This window comes from Copidosoma floridanum, unplaced genomic scaffold (assembly GCF_036245765.1).
Source record: "Copidosoma floridanum isolate Cflo_tuat_1 unplaced genomic scaffold, Cflo_Japanese_pri ptg000013l, whole genome shotgun sequence".
Taxonomy (NCBI): Eukaryota; Metazoa; Arthropoda; class Insecta; order Hymenoptera; family Encyrtidae; genus Copidosoma; species Copidosoma floridanum.
The window spans coordinates 25,721,956-25,740,622 of record NW_028321890.1 but is presented as its reverse complement, the minus strand read 5'-3'; the positions used below and the strand labels follow the sequence as shown (position 1 = coordinate 25,740,622).

The 18,667-nt window shown below is 35.8% G+C and overlaps 3 protein-coding genes across 5 annotated transcripts; 1 reads left to right on the top strand and 2 right to left on the bottom strand.

The window, feature by feature from the left end:
- Nucleotides 1-631: 631 nt before the first annotated feature.
- On the top strand, nt 632-3,060 carry LOC106647387 (cilia- and flagella-associated protein 36). Of its 2 annotated transcripts, none has more exons than XM_023389778.2 (4): nt 632-956; nt 1,053-1,515; nt 1,692-1,956; nt 2,599-3,060. In XM_023389778.2, the coding sequence occupies exons 1-4, from the start codon at nt 848-850 to the stop codon at nt 2,899-2,901; spliced, it is 1,140 nt and encodes a 379-aa protein (XP_023245546.2). In that variant the 5' UTR covers nt 632-847; the 3' UTR covers nt 2,902-3,060. The 2 variants fall into 2 exon arrangements, with proteins under 2 accessions (XP_023245546.2, XP_089447809.1); XM_089591683.1 differs by having other exon boundaries at nt 1,689-1,956.
- A 430-nt stretch (nt 3,061-3,490) lies between these two features.
- flfl (serine/threonine-protein phosphatase 4 regulatory subunit 3 flfl) lies at nt 3,491-12,234 on the bottom strand. Its single transcript, XM_014363722.3, has 6 exons — nt 10,224-12,234; nt 8,548-9,646; nt 7,808-8,462; nt 7,188-7,728; nt 6,533-6,667; nt 3,491-5,169 (listed from the first exon to the last, which is right to left on the bottom strand). The coding sequence occupies exons 1-5, from the start codon at nt 10,419-10,421 to the stop codon at nt 6,575-6,577; spliced, it is 2,586 nt and encodes an 861-aa protein (XP_014219208.2). The 5' UTR covers nt 10,422-12,234; the 3' UTR covers nt 3,491-5,169; nt 6,533-6,574.
- Nucleotides 12,235-13,867: 1,633 nt separating this feature from the next.
- On the bottom strand, nt 13,868-18,313 carry sip3 (septin interacting protein 3). 2 transcript variants are annotated; one of them, XM_014363627.3, is made up of 9 exons: nt 17,970-17,989; nt 17,601-17,908; nt 17,080-17,172; nt 16,836-16,988; nt 16,464-16,754; nt 16,099-16,313; nt 15,798-16,024; nt 15,322-15,721; nt 13,868-15,204 (listed from the first exon to the last, which is right to left on the bottom strand). In XM_014363627.3, exons 2-9 carry the CDS (start codon nt 17,727-17,729, stop codon nt 14,862-14,864), a joined length of 1,851 nt encoding a protein of 616 aa, XP_014219113.2. In that variant the 5' UTR covers nt 17,730-17,908; nt 17,970-17,989; the 3' UTR covers nt 13,868-14,861. The 2 variants fall into 2 exon arrangements, with proteins under 2 accessions (XP_014219113.2, XP_023245500.2); XM_023389732.2 differs by having other exon boundaries at nt 15,322-15,718; nt 17,601-18,313.
- Between the last annotated feature and the right edge of the window lie 354 nt (nt 18,314-18,667).

Here is an 18,667-nt window from a genome sequence, read left to right as displayed (position 1 = left end):
TTGATAGGAGCTACTTTTTGCGAAAAAATGAAGACCGCTAAGTAGAAGGCGCTGATCCAAATAATTACTACAACTTACAGTAGAGTCATGTAATCGATTATAAACCAGCCGCAACTAATATTACAGATAGAAGATAAAAAGTTGACATTGTCTGTGCTGTTTGCGACAAGTATACAATTTATCTTTTACCCGAAAATCGACCTCCAAAAGCATAGATATTCTACTTATATGGTTTAATAAAATCGACCATATGGTACTACTAAGAAGCGATTACTATAATATGTTACACCGTGCTATCTTCACACATAGAGATAAGAATATACGTAACTTAACCGCTGGCAGCATTTGCGGAACAGAATACAGCCGAAAACGAAATAACAGCTAGGCTGTACTTAAGTAGATAAAATAGAAACCGTCTGCTTTGCAACTTAATTATTGTGTGCGCGCTTTCGTGCACTCGTAGACTCGTACCTCGTACCCTATGCGTTTTTATGCAGATGTCGTGTCCTGGCTTCCGTATATTAAATTTTTCTGACCCACATGAAAATCATCCATATATATTTTTGCCGAAACAAAAAAAGATTTTTATGTCCTCAAGATATTCAAAGACGTAATTATTATGCCCACTCTTTGTATCCCCCTTGAAATGTTATCGAGAATGTTATGCCGATCGTTGCCAGGGCTACTCTGCTCTTCTGATCTTGACATCAGCTAAATGTGCTTTTGAAAAGAAAAAAAACAAAGAAATCAAGTGACACTGTGCACTCTGTGGAATACGATATTTTTGACAGACTGTGGGTTGCAACAATACAATTTTTTTTCTTTCCTTTTTTTTTTAACGATAAGAATGGCCGAAAAAGACGACAGTGCCTGGGTCTTCGATTCACTGGTGGGTTTCCTGCAAGGTCCTATTTGGTCAGCGCCACTGTTAACGTTTATCGAAGAGAAATCATTGAGTAACTATTTCACCAAATGTTTAATACATAAATTTTTTTTCATTTTCCCGATATACACACGACAGTTGGTATGAACAAAAATATTTTTAACGATAGTTTTCGAGCCTGGAACAAAGGACTGCAAGGAGTACCGCGACTCGTATCAAGAGTACAAGAATTTAGTTGACCTGCTTCTCGGCTGTTACATGGAAGACATGGGGATCTCGACGGAGCAATTTGAACGAGCTTGCACTTTAAACAAGAGCACGCGAGTTTCCTTGCAATTCCAGCAGGTAATGACGAAAAAAACGATAAATAAATTTTTTTTAAAGTCCCAAGTCACGTTGTGTCGCCACAATTTTCAGACCCTCTTCGAGCAGATCTGGGCGGCGAACGACTACGAGGTCTTCAAGCGCATGATGATCCAAAAAAATCTCGAACTTCAGCTGCAAGCTCTCAAGCTGTTGGAGCAAAAGTTCGGCCTCGCGTCCAGTACCAGCGCCAACGACACGTCGGACGACAATAGCGAGAATTTAGACGACGACGAAGTGCCGATGGAAGAGCTTCTTCACGTTGAAACGTAAGCTCCGTACATTGGACAAGTTTTTCTTACTAATAGCACAGTACCTGCCAAAGATGATACATAAAAAAAAAATAAATTAATAAATTGTGCCAAAGTCTGATTGTTGTAATAAAATGCTAACATTGTCGTTGTTTCCAACGATTTGATATTTTTCCATTATTTAAATCCAGTAGCCAAGCGAGTATCGAAAAGGCAGACGTCGACGTGGACAATAGGGAAGAAGAATCGATGCGCCAAGAGCACGAGAGACTCGCCGCCGAGTACAGAAACGAGAGCAATCTGTTCAAGGAGGCGCTTCGAAAATCCACGGCAGACGACTCACCCATCCTCGAGGAGGACGAAGAAGCTGCCGAGCTTGTTGACGAACAAACGAGTCAGGAAGTCCTTGCAGGGTGTAAAATCCTACCGACCAGTAACGAAGGGTTTAACATCAAACCGGTGAGTTTTTCATGCGTTTGGATCCATGGAATTTATAAATTTGATCGAAGAAATAAAGGTGAAACATCTGGTTTTTTTTTTCTTTTGGACGATTATAAAGATTTTTTTATTAAGAAAGAAAAGAGATGTACCTCAATAGCATTGAGTGCAATAAAACGAATTTCTTGAATCGTTCGACCTCGGAATTAAGAGTGAGAAAGGAAAATGAACCAACTCTTGCGTATATATTATATTATTTTTATACTTAGCCGTCTTATGACGCGTGTCGTGTCAATGTACAAATTTGCGCACAATTTTCTCTCTTCTCACATCACACGATTATAATATATGATACAAAGCTTCTTTATTAATTGATTATTGTTATTTCAATTAACTTTTTTGTTGATTTGTTTGTTTTTCGTACAAAAAAATTGACATGGTCAGTATACCTTTTTGTTTGGTTGTTTCTTTATACAGCCCCTTTGCTTTTATTCACCTACTTTTTATTTTTTTTATTTCTAGACAAACTTTAGTCAACTAAACAATAATAATCATAGAAAATCATCCACGTCTCTTGTATTTTATATATAATTATTTATATTTTATTTTATTTTATTTTTTAATGTACGTCGCTCTTTTATTATTAACATTAATATCCCGCAGAAAAAAGAGGCGAACGAGGAGGATGTCCGCAAGCGGCAGCTGTACCTCAAGGCCCAGCGCGACAAGCTCGTGGCCCTGAAAAAACGCACTCGTAGCCGGAGACTCCAAGCAGCGGATAAAGCAGCAGCGACGGCAGCAGCTTCGGCCCGACCGAGTTCCGCGCGGGTATTCGCCGAGGCCACAGTCGAGGGCGATCTCAATAAGGCGCATCAGGCGACGATGACGGCGACGGTTGATCCGGCTGTTCTCCAAGTGCGTCGAGCTTTGGCGGCTCGATTGAAGGCCGAGGTTGTGCAAAAGTGAGCTTCGTCGCCAAATTTCGTCCTTAGTTTTATATTTAATACGTTATAATAGTATTCCTTGTAAAACTTTTACTTACAAATAATCTGATATTCTGATAATCTAACATAGAGACATTGGTAATTTAATCATCGGTAGAATAGATGGGTGGTGGTGGTATTCGGTTCTGTGTATCTATATTCCCGTTATTATCAATCATTTATTATGTTTATATTACCGTAGTAACAATTGGAAAAATAATAATGCCCTTGTTTGAATGTCCTGTGTAAGCGTGTGTTTGAATTTGAAAATGTATGTATATATTGATGCACGCAGGCGTATATTATATGTATAGCGTGTATGTGAAATTACGTATGAAATTTATTTATTTTTTGTAACATTTTTAGACCGCTGTTTTGGTTTTCAGTTTTATTTAATTAAATATTTCTCTCGTTTTTACAGCGCGTGTACTCCGATTGTGTCAGTGTTGTCGCACTTATGATTAAATTTACCATTTTATTATTATAAATCATAATTCAATACGCAACTTGAATAAAGCTGAGATTCATAGCAGAAAACTCGTATTCTTTTACAAAATTTGTTCATTTAATTGTCTCTCTCTCTCTTTTTTTCGACAGTCGTAACATTTCGATCTTTAACAAGTCATAGGAACTAAGGTATGCTTTATATTTTGTTAATTTAAGACTAATGTGTTTTATGCTAACGTTAAAGTATCGCGTTATTAAAAGCCGTTTTTTGCAGAAATTTTTTTTTTCAACTTTAAGTCTAAACGAAGATTTGGTAAAATTAAAAATTTTTAATTAACACCGACGAGTTGTTCTTTTTTCGTATCTATGTGTGTATATGCAGGATAATTATTTAATGTTTAAATGAAGTGTTCTTAAAAAACTATTGATTGAGATAATCGTAATAAAAAGTAGTTGTCACGATAGAAAGTTTTCTGCTACAGATCGCTAAATGTATAAACATGTACGCCCCGTTATTCAGTAACTAATAGTTTATAACTCAATTTTATATCGCTGTATAATCTTTCTTTGTTAACACACATTTGCCGCAACTTTGTAAAAAAGTGATTGGAAAAGAAAATTGCTACTGCTACCCTTGGTATATATAAAGTATGGTTTTAAAATATAGGTATTGTACATTGGATTTGCGTGTCTAAAAATATTACGTCAATGCACTAGCTGAAAATTTTTCTTAAACAGTATGAATAGGTATATTGGCCTCAGCATCATACATTATTTGTTTGCTTGTCTTGTTTTCTGCGCATGAAATACTTCGAAGTTGTTTTTTTTAACTTTTTCTACAAATTCATTATACAACATTTACACCATCTAGTTTACTTGCATTCATATCACATTCTCACCCGTTTTGCTCTCACCTTCTTTCTTTTATTAGCTCAAAAAGTTTATTTCAACGTCAAAGAACATTTGGAACGACGGTCGATGATGAGAGATTACTTATTCCTAAAGGACTTAGGAATCTCATATTTACAATATGTAGTGTACAATATACATAAAGCACATAACAACACTCAAGCGTCAAATTTTATAATTATCATTTTTATATATGTATATATAAAAAGAAATATAATGTCCGAAACAGTCCGCGTTTTATATAACTACACATTGAATTCATGTATATTATTTATAATGGCCATTCACAAACTACGCATTCAAAGTTCAATTATACGACTTGAACCTTATATTTATTTTAGTAAAGATTCGACAGGCTTTTACGCATAACTATTTCTTTTTGCGTCTATTACACCCAGCATAACAATAGTCTTAATTTTTTTTCTTTTTTTTTTTTTCTTTTTTTAGTAGGTTAAATTTACTACAGAGGTGAGAGCAAGGTGTTCGTCTTGAATTATAAAATACAATTTCAATTCACGTATATTCAAATTCAACTCTTATAAAGAATAAATCTCTATATACTTTCATGTTACAATGGTCAGTTAAAATTTAAAAAAAAGTTCAATTCATTATTACATCAATTTCACAGTACTCTGTTCTTGGGTAGATACATTTTACAACTTTAGGAATTTTTCTCAAGTATAAAAATTCGCTAGATAATCATCTCAAATTTATGTGCAACGGTGTCAATATTTATAAAGTTAAGTACTCGCGTTAATATTATGCTGCCCACCTCTGCTTGTGACAACATATCAAACCGATCATCGCTATCGATTTGCACAAAAATTTGTCTTACATGTCACATGAGTTCATTGAAGATTCCTTCGATCATTTCGGTTCTGCACTAATCTGAAAACTTTAAAGCATGGTATCTCAGTAAAAGAGATATTTTTTATGGATTGGGAATATTAAAGGAATACGAAAGTTAACGAATACGAAAAATTTTATAATAGATATTTTAATGCATAAAATTATTTTACAATTCGCACAATAAATAATTAACATTGAAATTTTTTATAAAAGTCAATAGAAAATGTTAAAACTAATGTTACTATTATACATGTATGTTTATGACCTAAAGAAATTTTTCAATCAATAATTCATTAATAATAAATCCTTTAGGCCACGTAATACACGTTATACATCAAATATATACATATACGATGGTCTAGTGTAGGAGAAATTGTAAAATAATATTCGACGCATAAAATCATAACTTTCATATCCCTTTGAAAAAGAATTTTTGTTGAATTTTTGTTTTGCAACCATCTTTTATCAACTAATTCGTACATAGCATAGATAACATTACACTATCAAAACAATAAATAATTATTTTCGTGTAAAATCACGTAAGTGCTATACATTATTTCATATGAAACCTCCAGCTCCAGGGGTGTATTAAGATATCTACAATTTACAAATTTACGAATTTCAAGAAATACGAATTTAACCTTACAAAGTGGTCATGCTAAAACAATTTATGAATCGTTAAAAGAGTCAGTGCGATCATGATGACAATAAATAACTTGAATAAAAATTAAAAAAAAAAAAAAAAAGCTACTTTAAAAAATTTTAAGTCATTCGTTGTCACGTATTGTAAGGCCCCTGCAGATGGAAGACAAAAATGAGGAAATTTCCTCTGGAGAATCATTGAAAACCAAAATAAAGGAATGTTATCCAGAAGTTTACTTGTATGATCTCATAAGATATATTTATCGTATTATATTCCCTTGGTCCATCATTTGTCAAGCTTAAATCAGTAGTGTTGTTCAAGTCATTTGTAAACATGAGATCGCAGTTAAAAAATTTGACATTTTGGAAACTAAATTTTATGTTGAAGGAATTTCAATGCATTGCAACAGTGCATTTGTAAGTTTTGTGTGTACGTGTGTTTGTCAATTATTTTTTGTTTGACATCGTTTTACAATGGATGTTACAAATATATGGTTTTATTCAGCTGCACAAAGAAACAAATGTATTTCAAATACGTTTGTACTTAAAATAGTCATGTACTTTAAATACACTTGACTTAAATACTGTATTTAAAATTTTTCTTAGTTACAATGACCATTGTAACCGGATTACTTATTTACTGTTATGCCTTTCACTTACAACTTCTGAATTCCTTTGAACACGCGTAGCGTATTGTAGTATTTATTAAAATACGTAAAGTGTTTGTATTTTATATTCTTAAAATTTAAATACAGTATTTTGCCCACCTTTAGTCACAGCACTCTTACTATTGACGGATTGTTTGCCTACTATGAGAGTCGCTGCCGCTTAGCCGTAGGAGTCAACTCTGATTCTTCTTCTTCATCTTCTTCATCCGAGTCACCTTCATAATCAACCAATCCCTGTTTGAAAGAAAGTTTATTAGATGAATTTGCGTGTACTTGATGAAATAAGTGTTTTGTTTATTGCATTTTGGTTTCCAATATTAAATAACACAATTAATTAAGTTACTATCTTATATTCTTTTCGTGTCAGATTATTTACTAAGTAAACATTAATAAATATTTTTAAGATGTTAATATATCTACAATAATAAGTTTTAAGAGCTTAAAATAATATTAAAGTGAAAATTGCAGATTATGAGATTTTATGAAAATTTAACGCGATATTGTATATAAACTTTTGTGAAATTTTTTAAGCTTCTTTTTGATTTCGCTCAACTTAACCTAAAAATAAGTTTATTACGTTAAATATAAAATTTTTGTACATAATCTAGAATAAGAAAGTAACACGAAAAAAATTATAAAAGGTATCATTATGAAAATTCCACACAATCCTAGAGATGTATGTTCTTGCAACAATATAAAAGCATCAACCAAACATAATATTTATGTATCTATACGAACACATAAATCGACATACCTTTCTGAAAATATTAGTCCCAGTTTTGTCAACGGCATTGATAGTTGCGCAGGGATTCGTCACATCCGCGGTAACACCAATTACAGGCAAGTCGTTCGTCGACACTGGGCTGCCACCACCACTGTTGATCTGTGTCTGCTGCTGTTGTGCCATAATGGCGGATATGGGTGCCACAGCGGGTGCTGTTGCCGGCGTAACAGCTGCGATTGTCAAGTTTGGCATGCTACTATTTACATTGGCTGTAGCTTGTAGCTGCTGTGAATTTGGCGAAAGCACCTGCTGTGATGTCGGACTGTTTGGATCTTTGTTAATAGTCGCTGAATCAAGCGGAAGGCTGCTGGAGTTTGGACTGCCAGTCGAGTTATTGGGCGAATTTGGCTGCTTTTTCGCCGCACTCGGAGACACAATTTCAGCTGCCGCACCCGGCACAACAGCCTCGCTGTCATCAAAGTCTTCCTCTTCGTTGAACCACATTTCTTCCTCTTCCTCGAGTTGCCGCTGGTCGCGTCGATACCGGCTGTTTCTCAATATCGATGGTACACTAGAATTCATAAAAAAATACAATTTAATTTCAAACTTTTACTCATCATTAACGTACACTATCGGAAAAAGTACTTTACCTGTCGAGCGTTCCTCTGTCGCGATCTTTTAATTTATCTTGGTGTTGTTCGTACCTCTGTTTGAGAGCCTTAAACGTCTGGACGTAATCAATTGCTTCTAGTTCTTTTGAGTAATTTTCCACGACATGCGAACACAGAGATTTGATGTCTTCCAATTTTATGAATTCAAACATCTCAAGAATGGCAGAATCGAGAAGGTTGTAGCGTCCATTGTTTCGCGCGAAGGCATCAAAAACAGGTGCAAAGAGATTGCCCTTGATGATGTATCTGTTGTAAAACTCATCCTTAAGAGCAATAATTTTGCGCATAAACCTCAGCGCGCAAAGGACAAGGAAAGTGTGGGTTGACTTCATTAGTACGAGAATTTTCCTAAGCAAGTCCTTGTTTAAAATACAATTCTTGATGTGATACGTGTGATGCTCGACACAAAACGAAAGCAATTCGAGAATGATTGCAAGCAGCGTAATCGTCCGGTAGTCTTCGCGCACCGGCTGATCGCCGATTGTGTTTGCCAATAGAGGTGCAATTAGGATACCAATGCTGCTTTTGTAGAAAAAGTTTAAAAAGTCAGCTTTTTCTGACTTGTTTACTGTAGCTATCATATTCTCTGGGTCAAGCAGCATACGCAATACACCGGATAATTGTATAGCACCACCTGAAACGTTGCAATTACAAGATTAGAAAAAAACAAGAAATTAACTAAAAATTGTAATACACGAATAAGACATGCGAATATCTACCTAGTTCAGAATCGGTGTCGTTGATGAGTTGAGCTATCACTACATTGACAAGCATTTGATCGTGCGGCATCTGGCTGTTGGCTTGCTGAATCGCATAATCTCTGACGACGCTCGGCGAATACTCAACAATGTAGTTCAAAATATCAATGCTGGCATTTTTTGTCTGGGAGTCGTTGATACCGAGGGTGATCTCGAGTGCCGAAAGAATCCCTAGAGCTGTTAGCGTCTTGTAAAAAGCTTCTTTGCCTTGTGGCTGGAGATTTTGCGAGAAGTTGCAAAACTCTTTGAGAAAGAGCACCAGATCGCGTCGTTTACTGTCAGGCGTGTTCTCATCCGTCAACTGGCGGAACAGTTCTGTGAGGAATTTTTCATCATCCTGTATCAAAGTGACGATCTCGACCTTGTTGAAGAAGATGAAGCTGCTGAGAGTCGTAAGCATGTTATCCTCGAATACACTCGGGGCTGGTAGCACACAGTCCTGAATGTACTGGACACGATATGTTTGATGAATTTTGGCGAGCAGCTCAGCATTCGTGATCGGGATGACCTGTTTGAACTTGGCAAGCTGTTGCAGATACAACCTGTGTTTTTTAGGCTGTGGCAGGCTAGGCTCGTATTCAAGGCAACCCACAACATCGAAGATGGTATCGTCACTGAACATCACCTCGAACAGTGCATTTTTATTGAGAAGAAATATATTTTTAAAAATATCGTACAGGTGGTGAAGCCCATCCATATTGCCCAAGTCCTCGCACGTGTGAAATAGATTGAGCAGTTTTTTAATGTAGCCTTCCTGCTCGATGGCCATAGCGAGCTTCTCCTTGCGCATCGGCGTCGAGAGGCATTGTCCTATGGTTTCGCTTATCTCTTCGAGGCGGCCGAGCTCACAGGGAGGCAATTCGATGGGCGGCGCAGAGTCCGACATCTCGTCAAAGCGCTCATCCTCGGATTCTTCAACGATATCTTGGGTAATTTCTACAGATGGGTCTTTCCCCTGCACTTGACATATTTTTTCCCATATTTCGTCGCAACCGGCTTTTTCTTGAAAACTTAGAGCTAAATCATAATTATCACTTTCTGACCACACAATTAAAGTGTCCTAAAAAATAAAAAAATATGCATTATTCATTGTTTTATCAAAATTGTATACTTAAAAAATAATTTTCCAATGGTGATTATAAATTTTCGTATAATTCTTACTCTTTTGTATGGTTACGTACATCTATGACACGTTCAGAAACTCGTAATAATTGCATTCATATAAAATAATATAATTTTATGTCAACCAATAAATCAAAATGTTTATATTTCCCAGCCTAACAAAAACTATTACATTTGCCTTCGAGAACAAAAAATTTCGTTTATTGAAAATATAACCAAAAACTATACTTCCAAAAATAATTGATAAATGAGAACTGAAATATAACTTACCAAATTCTCGGTTGACAAGAATACAAAAAGAAAAATAGTTCTACGAAATCATCTAATCCGATAAACGATTATAAATCGTCAATTAATTCACTAAATCTTTAGATAATTTAATAACAAGTTTACAAAAATAAGTGTTTTTCATAACGGCAGAGACTATCAAATAAGATTCTTATCTTTGAAAAAGTAGGGTGAACTTAAATTTTTAATTCCTTATTTTTTAAGTGCAAAAGTAACGTGAGGATTACCTGTTGTTTTTGATAGGCAGTATCTGGCTGGATTTTACTTTCCAACAGTATAGTTCCATCACTTTCAGCCCTGACCAACAGAGAAGTCCCCTTTAACCTCTCGACATAAGAAGAGGACACATGTCCTGTCCCACGATCATCCCACTGTCTGTCTGCATTTAAAGCGTACAACTTAACTCTTCTTCGTGTGTCTGTCATGATGTTAAACTAATTTTGCCACATAAAATTGTAAAATTATCACCAAACTACTGGCATTCCTCTTCGAGTATCAATCAACACAAAGTTCGTCAATTATTACTCAACTAAAAATGAAATAATACTTTAGCAGAAAGCAAAATCAATTTATCCCCTTTAAGATGACTTATAAAAAACTCTCTGCATCACACATGCATGTCCTAATGTCTTTTGAGAGGACAACTTTTCACGCGGTATACTTCTGTATGTGTATATATATTCTTCAGCTTGCTATCAACCTTATAAAACACATATTCATGCAAATCGTCCGATGATTGTCCATCTGTAGAGAGCACGCACGCGTACGCACACACAAAATAACACACTTTGCACGGTAATTTCTGGTTGAGAAGTGATCCGAAAGTATACGTTATCCTATGATGCAAGGGCGACGATTGGTAGTACAGAAGCAGCAGCAAAATCAGCCTCGTTACAAATATACATATGGTAAGCAACCTGCTCCTCGTCGATGATGTTCATAAAAATACTAAGGCCTGATCATAATTCAAGGTTATACACCGCCAACCATCCTCTTTTCATATACACATACGCTTCAGTCAAGTAGCTCTCCTACTCTTTCTTTCTACTCTACACTAGGTACTTGGTAGTTGGTAGGTAGGTAGACAATATAGTAATGGTTATGTGCGTGTGCTACAGTTCGCGCGTACGCCACACTATACTGGGCGGCCTGGGTGCGATGCCGATGTCCCTTCGGCAGATTGGCATCAGAAGAACATGAACACAAGACGAAGCAGAGTTCAAAGAGAGAATTCGTGGCTAATTAGGCTGCTCTGCTGACGACTCCAAAACTTTTTTGTATAGTACTTATGCGCCTACTCTTCCTCTCGGAGCCTCTCTGTATAATAAATAATCAGCTGAGAGTGTGTAAATACGTGGTGCACTAATCTGGATTATATACGTGCAGATTAGAGCGGAGATAGAGAACAAGACACCCTTTCTCTCTCTTTCGGCAAGCACCAAGTATATAATAAGTATACGCACAACGACGACGAAGCCGAGCCGACGATTTTTCAAGTATATGTATACTACATGTATTATATATACGAAACCCGTATATAGGTGTGTAGGTCTATTCCATCTATTTATATACACAAATACGTATACATGTGTGTATTTGTTTACACTCGGGAAATGTTTACACGTTTTTACAAATGCAGCAGAGTTGCATAAACCCGCGCTCTTCTATCGGACGGACGAAAGAGCCGAGACACACGCCAAGCTGTGTATGTACACTCCGCTGCTGTGGCTACAGTCGTCGTAATCGTCTTCTCTTTTAGTGATGTCCCCTTCTTTCTTGTTTTCCACTTTTTTTTTTTTTCCTCTCTTTCGAGAAAACTGATCTTAGCTGCAGGCTTATCTTCTCTGCAGCTGCAGATTCTGCGGCGGCTGGCGCGGGAAAACGAGCTCTTCTCCCTGTATAAACGTATACAATAACTTATGTGTATACATAAGTGCGCGTGTACTTTGCTTACTGCTCGTGCTTTATTCAGTTATTCACTGCAACAACACAGCGACCACGTTACACACACACGCGCGGCGCTGCACACCACTTGAAGTAGATCGATTTATTTATCCGATTATCATATTATCAAATTCTGGAAAGTAATCTGCCGGTCGCCTTTTCTCCTCGTAGATGACACAAACGACCAAGATGACGCGTCCGCACGATTCGTATATATAGGTATACAGGTCAATTGACTTTCTCTTTACCATGCACGTATCCTCGAGCGCGTCTGCGCGCACGCTCTTCTCTTCTCATACACATGCATGCATGCACGGTGTCCTCGCGCGCGCTGGCCTCTTTCTCCCCCCTGCGCTGCTGCTGCAGTCCTCCTCCGCTGATGTCTGGAACGGTGGAGGCGGCGAATACTTACTTATTACCTACCAAAGAATATCATACCGATATTCTCTGCGTATGCACACAAAAATATTCAATGCAGTTCAACTTATACTTAATTCTGCTAATTTTCTCTTTTTTTTTATGTCACATGCTTACTTACCTATTTCTAGTTATATGGGAAAAATAATATATTAGTTCAGGCACACTATTTAAATTCATATATTGAATATTACCTTAATAGTTTTTGTAATATTTCATCTACTACTACTTTTATGTTAATTTATAATTTTATTTTATACTGATAACAGTAAATTTTACTAATTCATTCAACCTAACATTGTATGTAAGCTTAACATGTTTTGTGATAGAAAATTGTAAGTAACAGAAATGTATGTATTATTTGTATTTCTGTACAAAATATACCATATTATTGCTAATACGAGAGCCTTAATTTAATTAGCTCTTTAATTTAATTGAATAAAAAATCTAATTTAATTCAATTTCTTTAGGCTTCTTTCAATTTCTTAGGTACTTATTTTGCCTTTATTCTTCTCTGTTGTTGCATTGATGCGCACACCTTCCTTTATTCTTACTTAATTAAGTAGGTACTTATTGTGCATATACTTAGTTTTGATTTAACTTATCTTTTATTCTATTGATCAATTGATGTGGCATATCATTCAGTATCACATGGAGCTTATGACAAAGTATTGTGTATTTTATCAACTCTATATTAACAACTCATCGGTCTAATCACCTTTCCCGGTGGTGGCTGCCTATTGTTCTAAGCCGGTCGCTAAATATTTAGTGATGCTGTGGTGTGCAACTAGACCGGTCCACGTCCTCACACAGTCTACCGCATCACCGTGTGCCAAATAAGCCACTCTTTCCTTTGATTCTTTCCCTAGCTCCTATCATCGCATGATCCCGTCTCTGTATTTACTTAAGTATTCCATCAATTCCATGCAGAAGTTCACAATAACACACGCAGTCCAATTTTTTAAAACCATATTAGTAATAATGGTAATATGTCTCGCAACATGTTGTAGAAATTAAAAAACGCAGTACCTATGTTGTAGGTGTATTTTGGGGTGTTTCGTCTGCTGAACTTTAAAGTGTTCCTTCGTACTTCTAAATGAGTGAGAATACCTCTACTTATTCAGAATGAAAAATTAATTGCTTGCTTGTCCGAGATGGGAGAAGTATATCTTAAGTGTGTATATATTATATCTATATAATATACAGATTAAATTTGATGTTAAGGGTGAACTACGTGCGCTGTCTCCCGCCCTCCCGCGTCCGCTCGCCAACCACAACACACCTCCACTCGCGGCCCGCCATATTATATTCTATCACATATGATGTGTTAGAAGCTTCAAAAATATAGATAAAATTAAAAAGTACTAAAAAAATTTTTAATTGTCAGTTTTTATCATATATTTAAAATTATTAATTATTAACAAAATACTTGTAAATAATTAATTTATTAAAATTTGTTATTTATTTACATTTTTTTTCTTTAAATTATACAACAAACTTATTTCCTATGCTTACTTACATATTTCACTGATAGAAACACTCACTCAGGCTAAATACTAAACAAATTTTTTTTTTCGAAAATATCTGTACAGTAATTTGCTGTTTTTGTCAATAATAGATACTTTAAAGCAAACAACAGAATCTTTAACGTCATAAAATATCAAACGAGAAAATAAAAATGTTTTAAATATCAAACAAAACATAGTATACTATTTTTTTGCTCATTCATGATTTGTGAGAAAAAATTACGCAGTATACTATATTTTTCGATATTTAATAAAAGTACTGCTAAAGTTTATTGAAAAACAATTTGATTGCAAAAAAAGATTTCGATATTAATTTTATCATCTATTTTATAATTAATAAAATTAATCGTTATTTAAAAAAAAAAAAAAAAAATTTAATCCATTTTTCAAACTAAAAATATTATTCAATTTCATTCATAACGTTACTTATCTTCAAGGATATTTTGACCTTCCTGAGTTCAAAATATGAATCTTAATTCCTTCTGGATCATTATCCTTCACTAACGTTCATTGGTCAAAGTTTTGTTTGTAACCCTCAGCAAGCAAAGCTTAGGTCAAGCCAAACGACTAATCAAGTTTTTTCACATGACACTCTCACAAATTATATCACACATTGAGAGGCTGCGCTATCCAGCATCTATTTTATCAATATATTCAGTTTTTCAAATCTAGTAAGTAAAGTATACTGTAATTTTTAAAAAATTTCAGTCATTTTACGATCTTTAAAGCATCGGCAATCGTTTAAGAAAGATCGTTTTATTGTTGAATTTTAAAGAAGGTAACTATTTGTTTCAACATTTCAGTTACTTTTAATGTAAATTTATCTGTGATACTTCCACTCCATGGAAATACTTTATATCTGATAGAAAGAACCAATATTTAAGGTGGAACAGGTATAGAAATTTGTGTTATCATTTGAAAAATTTTTGGAATTAAAATTGATAAAAATAATACCGACAGTATTTCGTCAATATTCGTTTAGTTTTGTAATCTTCTCCGCCTCAGCATTTCTTGATCGTTTGGTAACTCGTTTACCTGGGACGTCGAGGGCACAGGTTCGCTGATGTTATTTGTGTTTGGAGACGATGGTGCAGCTGCTGTCAAGGTCACGGCTACGTCATCGGTCGGTGTATTAGTAACAGTCTTTTGAATAGAATTTTGCGCTTTGTCTACATTTGTTGGCTTAGAATTGTCTGTGGTGTTTGCGTTCGTACTCGCGTCTTCGTTGGAACTCGATGCTTCAGGGCTTTCTTCCGCCTTTGCACTCGTCGATGATTGAGAACTTTCATCCGTCGCACTTTTTGTAGGTGAGACACTAATGCTGAAATAGTTTGATATATTTTTTTTTTATCTAGTTCAAGTAAAAAGTCAAGAGGAACTATTAAATTAAACATCGTTGAAGTACTTATTTGACGTTTAATTTTTGTTTTCTACTTACCCTGTAGTAACCGCAGCAGTTTGATACTGGCCCATCATTGCTATAGCCGCGTCCATAAGTAAATAAACCCTCCTTAGCGTCTCGATTCTATGTTCAACTGCTTGTCGCATATCACCTTCCATTTGCCTTAATTCTTCTTCACTCAATGCTGATAAATTAAGTGGTGGCAAGGGTACAGGTGGCATGGGTATGATCGTTTGAAAAGTCGAAGGAGAAAATACTGGGAAACCACCGACCGTACCAAGAGGAGGATCTGTAGAGCTGTCACTACTGCTTGTGCCTGGTTGTTGCTGCTGTGGTTGCGACGATGAGCCTTGAGATGCTGCTTGTGAGGTGCGTATTGGGGGTGGTGCCGGAAAATTCGCCCAGAATGGTGGCAATTGGAAAGGTGGAGCAGCTTCTGATTTAAAAGATGTTGTTTTATAAAGAAATTATTGATAACTTATTCATGAAAAAAACTTTTCTGTGAAACTTACGTTGCTGATTTGGTCCAGGAGCAGGAGGAGGCTGTGGGGCCGGTTGCTGTACAGGTTGAGGTTGAGGTTGAGCTTGAATTTGTTGTCGCGTCGTTGATTGACTAGGTCTTAAAATATTCAACCTACATGTAGGACACGTTTGCTGACGTTGAAACCAAGACCTTAAGCAAGCCGTATGGAAAATGTGATTGCATGGTAACTTTTTGCTTGCAGAAACCATCTCCTCTCTGCAAAAGTTATTATATTAATAATAGTGGTAAAATAAGTTAGTAAAAAAAATATTTAAATATCAAAGATTTACCTGCAGATGATGCAAACATTATCAGCAGCAGCCAGTTCTTCCGGTGTCGCGTTAGGATACATGGTATTCATATTTCTAATAGCTCGTCTAGACATCACAATATCGTGGAAAGCTTTTTTAAAGTTTCTCATTGTGTAATACATGGGTCTGAAGGCAAATAGAGGTAGGGTAAATATTTTCATCATAATTCCAACAAATGCAAGATACAGCATAACCTGAAAAAAATTATTCTTTAAAATGTATTGGGCTTAACAATTCATGGACTGGGGAGGTTCCTCACCACGTCATACAAATAAGAGAGATGATGGTTGACAAAAAAATTAATAAGTACTTTAATTCTCGAGTATTGTTTAAAATTCTCTTACCTTCAATAAACCAATTATCAACTCAGTATACAATAAAAATACAGGCTTATTATCCCAAGGGTTATCCCTTTGCAAATCGATTGTATGAAGAATGTACTTGATGTTAATATTCAAAACAACGGTAAGCAGCAAAGCATATTCAAAACCAAATACAAGTTGTACAGAAGGTCCTTTTGAGAGTGTTGATGTGTAAGCATAATTGAACATAGCCAAGTTTATTGAAAACAGTAGTGCTAACAACGTGCCTATTCTCAAGTGGAACAGCCATGTTATCACTGGACTCCTTTCCATCTGTGAAAATACATTAATAAAATTAATAATGATCAACTAATGAGCTAGCTGCCCGGTAAATGTATTTATAAGAGTACCTACATAGTCAACTCTGTCTTCAGCTAGCCAATGAAATGATTTTAAAAATAGTAATAACGTAAACAATGCAATAAATTTTGGACTAAAGTCATCTCTAAAAACTGTGAATGCCAAGCACGTTTCTGTCACGGCATACCAGAGTTTTTCCATCAAGTGCTATTGGAAAAAAAAATTCAAGAATGTTACAAAAATGAATTCAAGAAAAAGAACTTATTTGGTTATTAAATGCAGTAACGTGAAATTTTACTTCAAATTCTGCAGCTCTTAGATTTCCAAAGAAAATTTTCCTCAATAGAGAATTTGCCATCAAAACAAGTATGAGACCTTGAACATATATGACCTGAAAAAAAGTAATTGAAAATGTATTACAATGGCTCTCATTGTTTACTTTACATGTAATATTTATAAATACCGTAAACAATAAATAAAAAGTAGAAAAACAAATTCAAATAACCGAGACTAAAAATTGTAATGTATAAGTGCAAATGAGATGTTAATTGATGCTATTCCTTTTGTGCATATTTCTCTGCAGTACCTTAATTTTAATTTATAATCCATCAGGCAAGAATAAAACAAAAGTAAAATTCTAAATGTTTGATTAGCAGATAGAAAAATGTAAATCTTACAGCAACATGATCAACTACAAAGTTATTTTTAAAGTTGTGTTTCCATCGAAAAACCTGAGCAGCAAATGGGTACATATCCTCTCAGGCAAAGAAAGAGGAACACAGTAAACGATTTGCAAAAGGTGTTAAAAGCCATACTCACGGCCATACTAGGATTCGACTTGGTTATATAGACGACAGACGGATAGAACTGCTTCTTCTGATAGTAGGCATTGCCGATAACGGCGCACGTAAGTGCGACGCTGATCAACGCAATGCCCGCGGCCCTCATCTTCGCCCTGGGTTCTAGTTCCGACACTTTTGCGAGTTAAAAGAAGAGCTTGGTGCTCTTCTAACGTTGTTTCCAGGATTTTTCTCCTCCCAATCGTTCGTCCGTCAACACACCTCAATCTTGCTACTCCAAAAGAAGGAGTACTATGTGCTTTGTCCTCGTGCTTGTGTCGTCCCCTCCTTTATCGGATAGGTGGATAGTAATAGATAGGTATTTTGAGAGATGATAAGTTATAGGTACCAACTACAAATTGATGTACACAACGTTGAACTTTTACTTCTTCTCTTCTGATGGTTGTAAGTATTGCAACTTTTCACTCTCTCTTCCGTCCGTCACCTTAACACCAATGAGCTTTAGAAGCTCCTGATGTCCATGACTCCACGTGTATAAATTTTCGTTGTCCAGTAAAAAATGCTAAACACACTTTTTCGTAAGGTAAATTAGTAAAGTGTATGGGATACGTGTACTTATGGTATAGCTCCGCGGTTGCGAGCTGACGATGCGGGTGATGCAAAATAAAGCATCAGCCAACGAGCCAACCAGCCAGCGAACGACAGACGAATTTTGTGTGGCGCTGCGCCTGTCACGGCGTTCCGCGTAACTAACGAGAACATACGTGTCCCGTACACTGTCTCCCTCCAATGAAATTTTTTTTTTTTTTTTTTTTTTTATCTAATTACCGCTCCTCCTCCACTGTCTCTCTCCACCAACGCGCTACGCGCTTACAACAAACATGTATATATTTGCCGCATCATTTTATATGTCACATGTATAAATATGTAGGTCTTTGGCGGCAGAGCAGCTGTTGTTATTTATTGCCGATTCGATCGGCCGAGAAGAAACAGCCAGAGGCATGGCACACACCCACTTTCTCGCACACAAATTACACAATACTTTCGCTCTTTTTTTTTCTCATTGACGCAAGTGATCTTGAACTA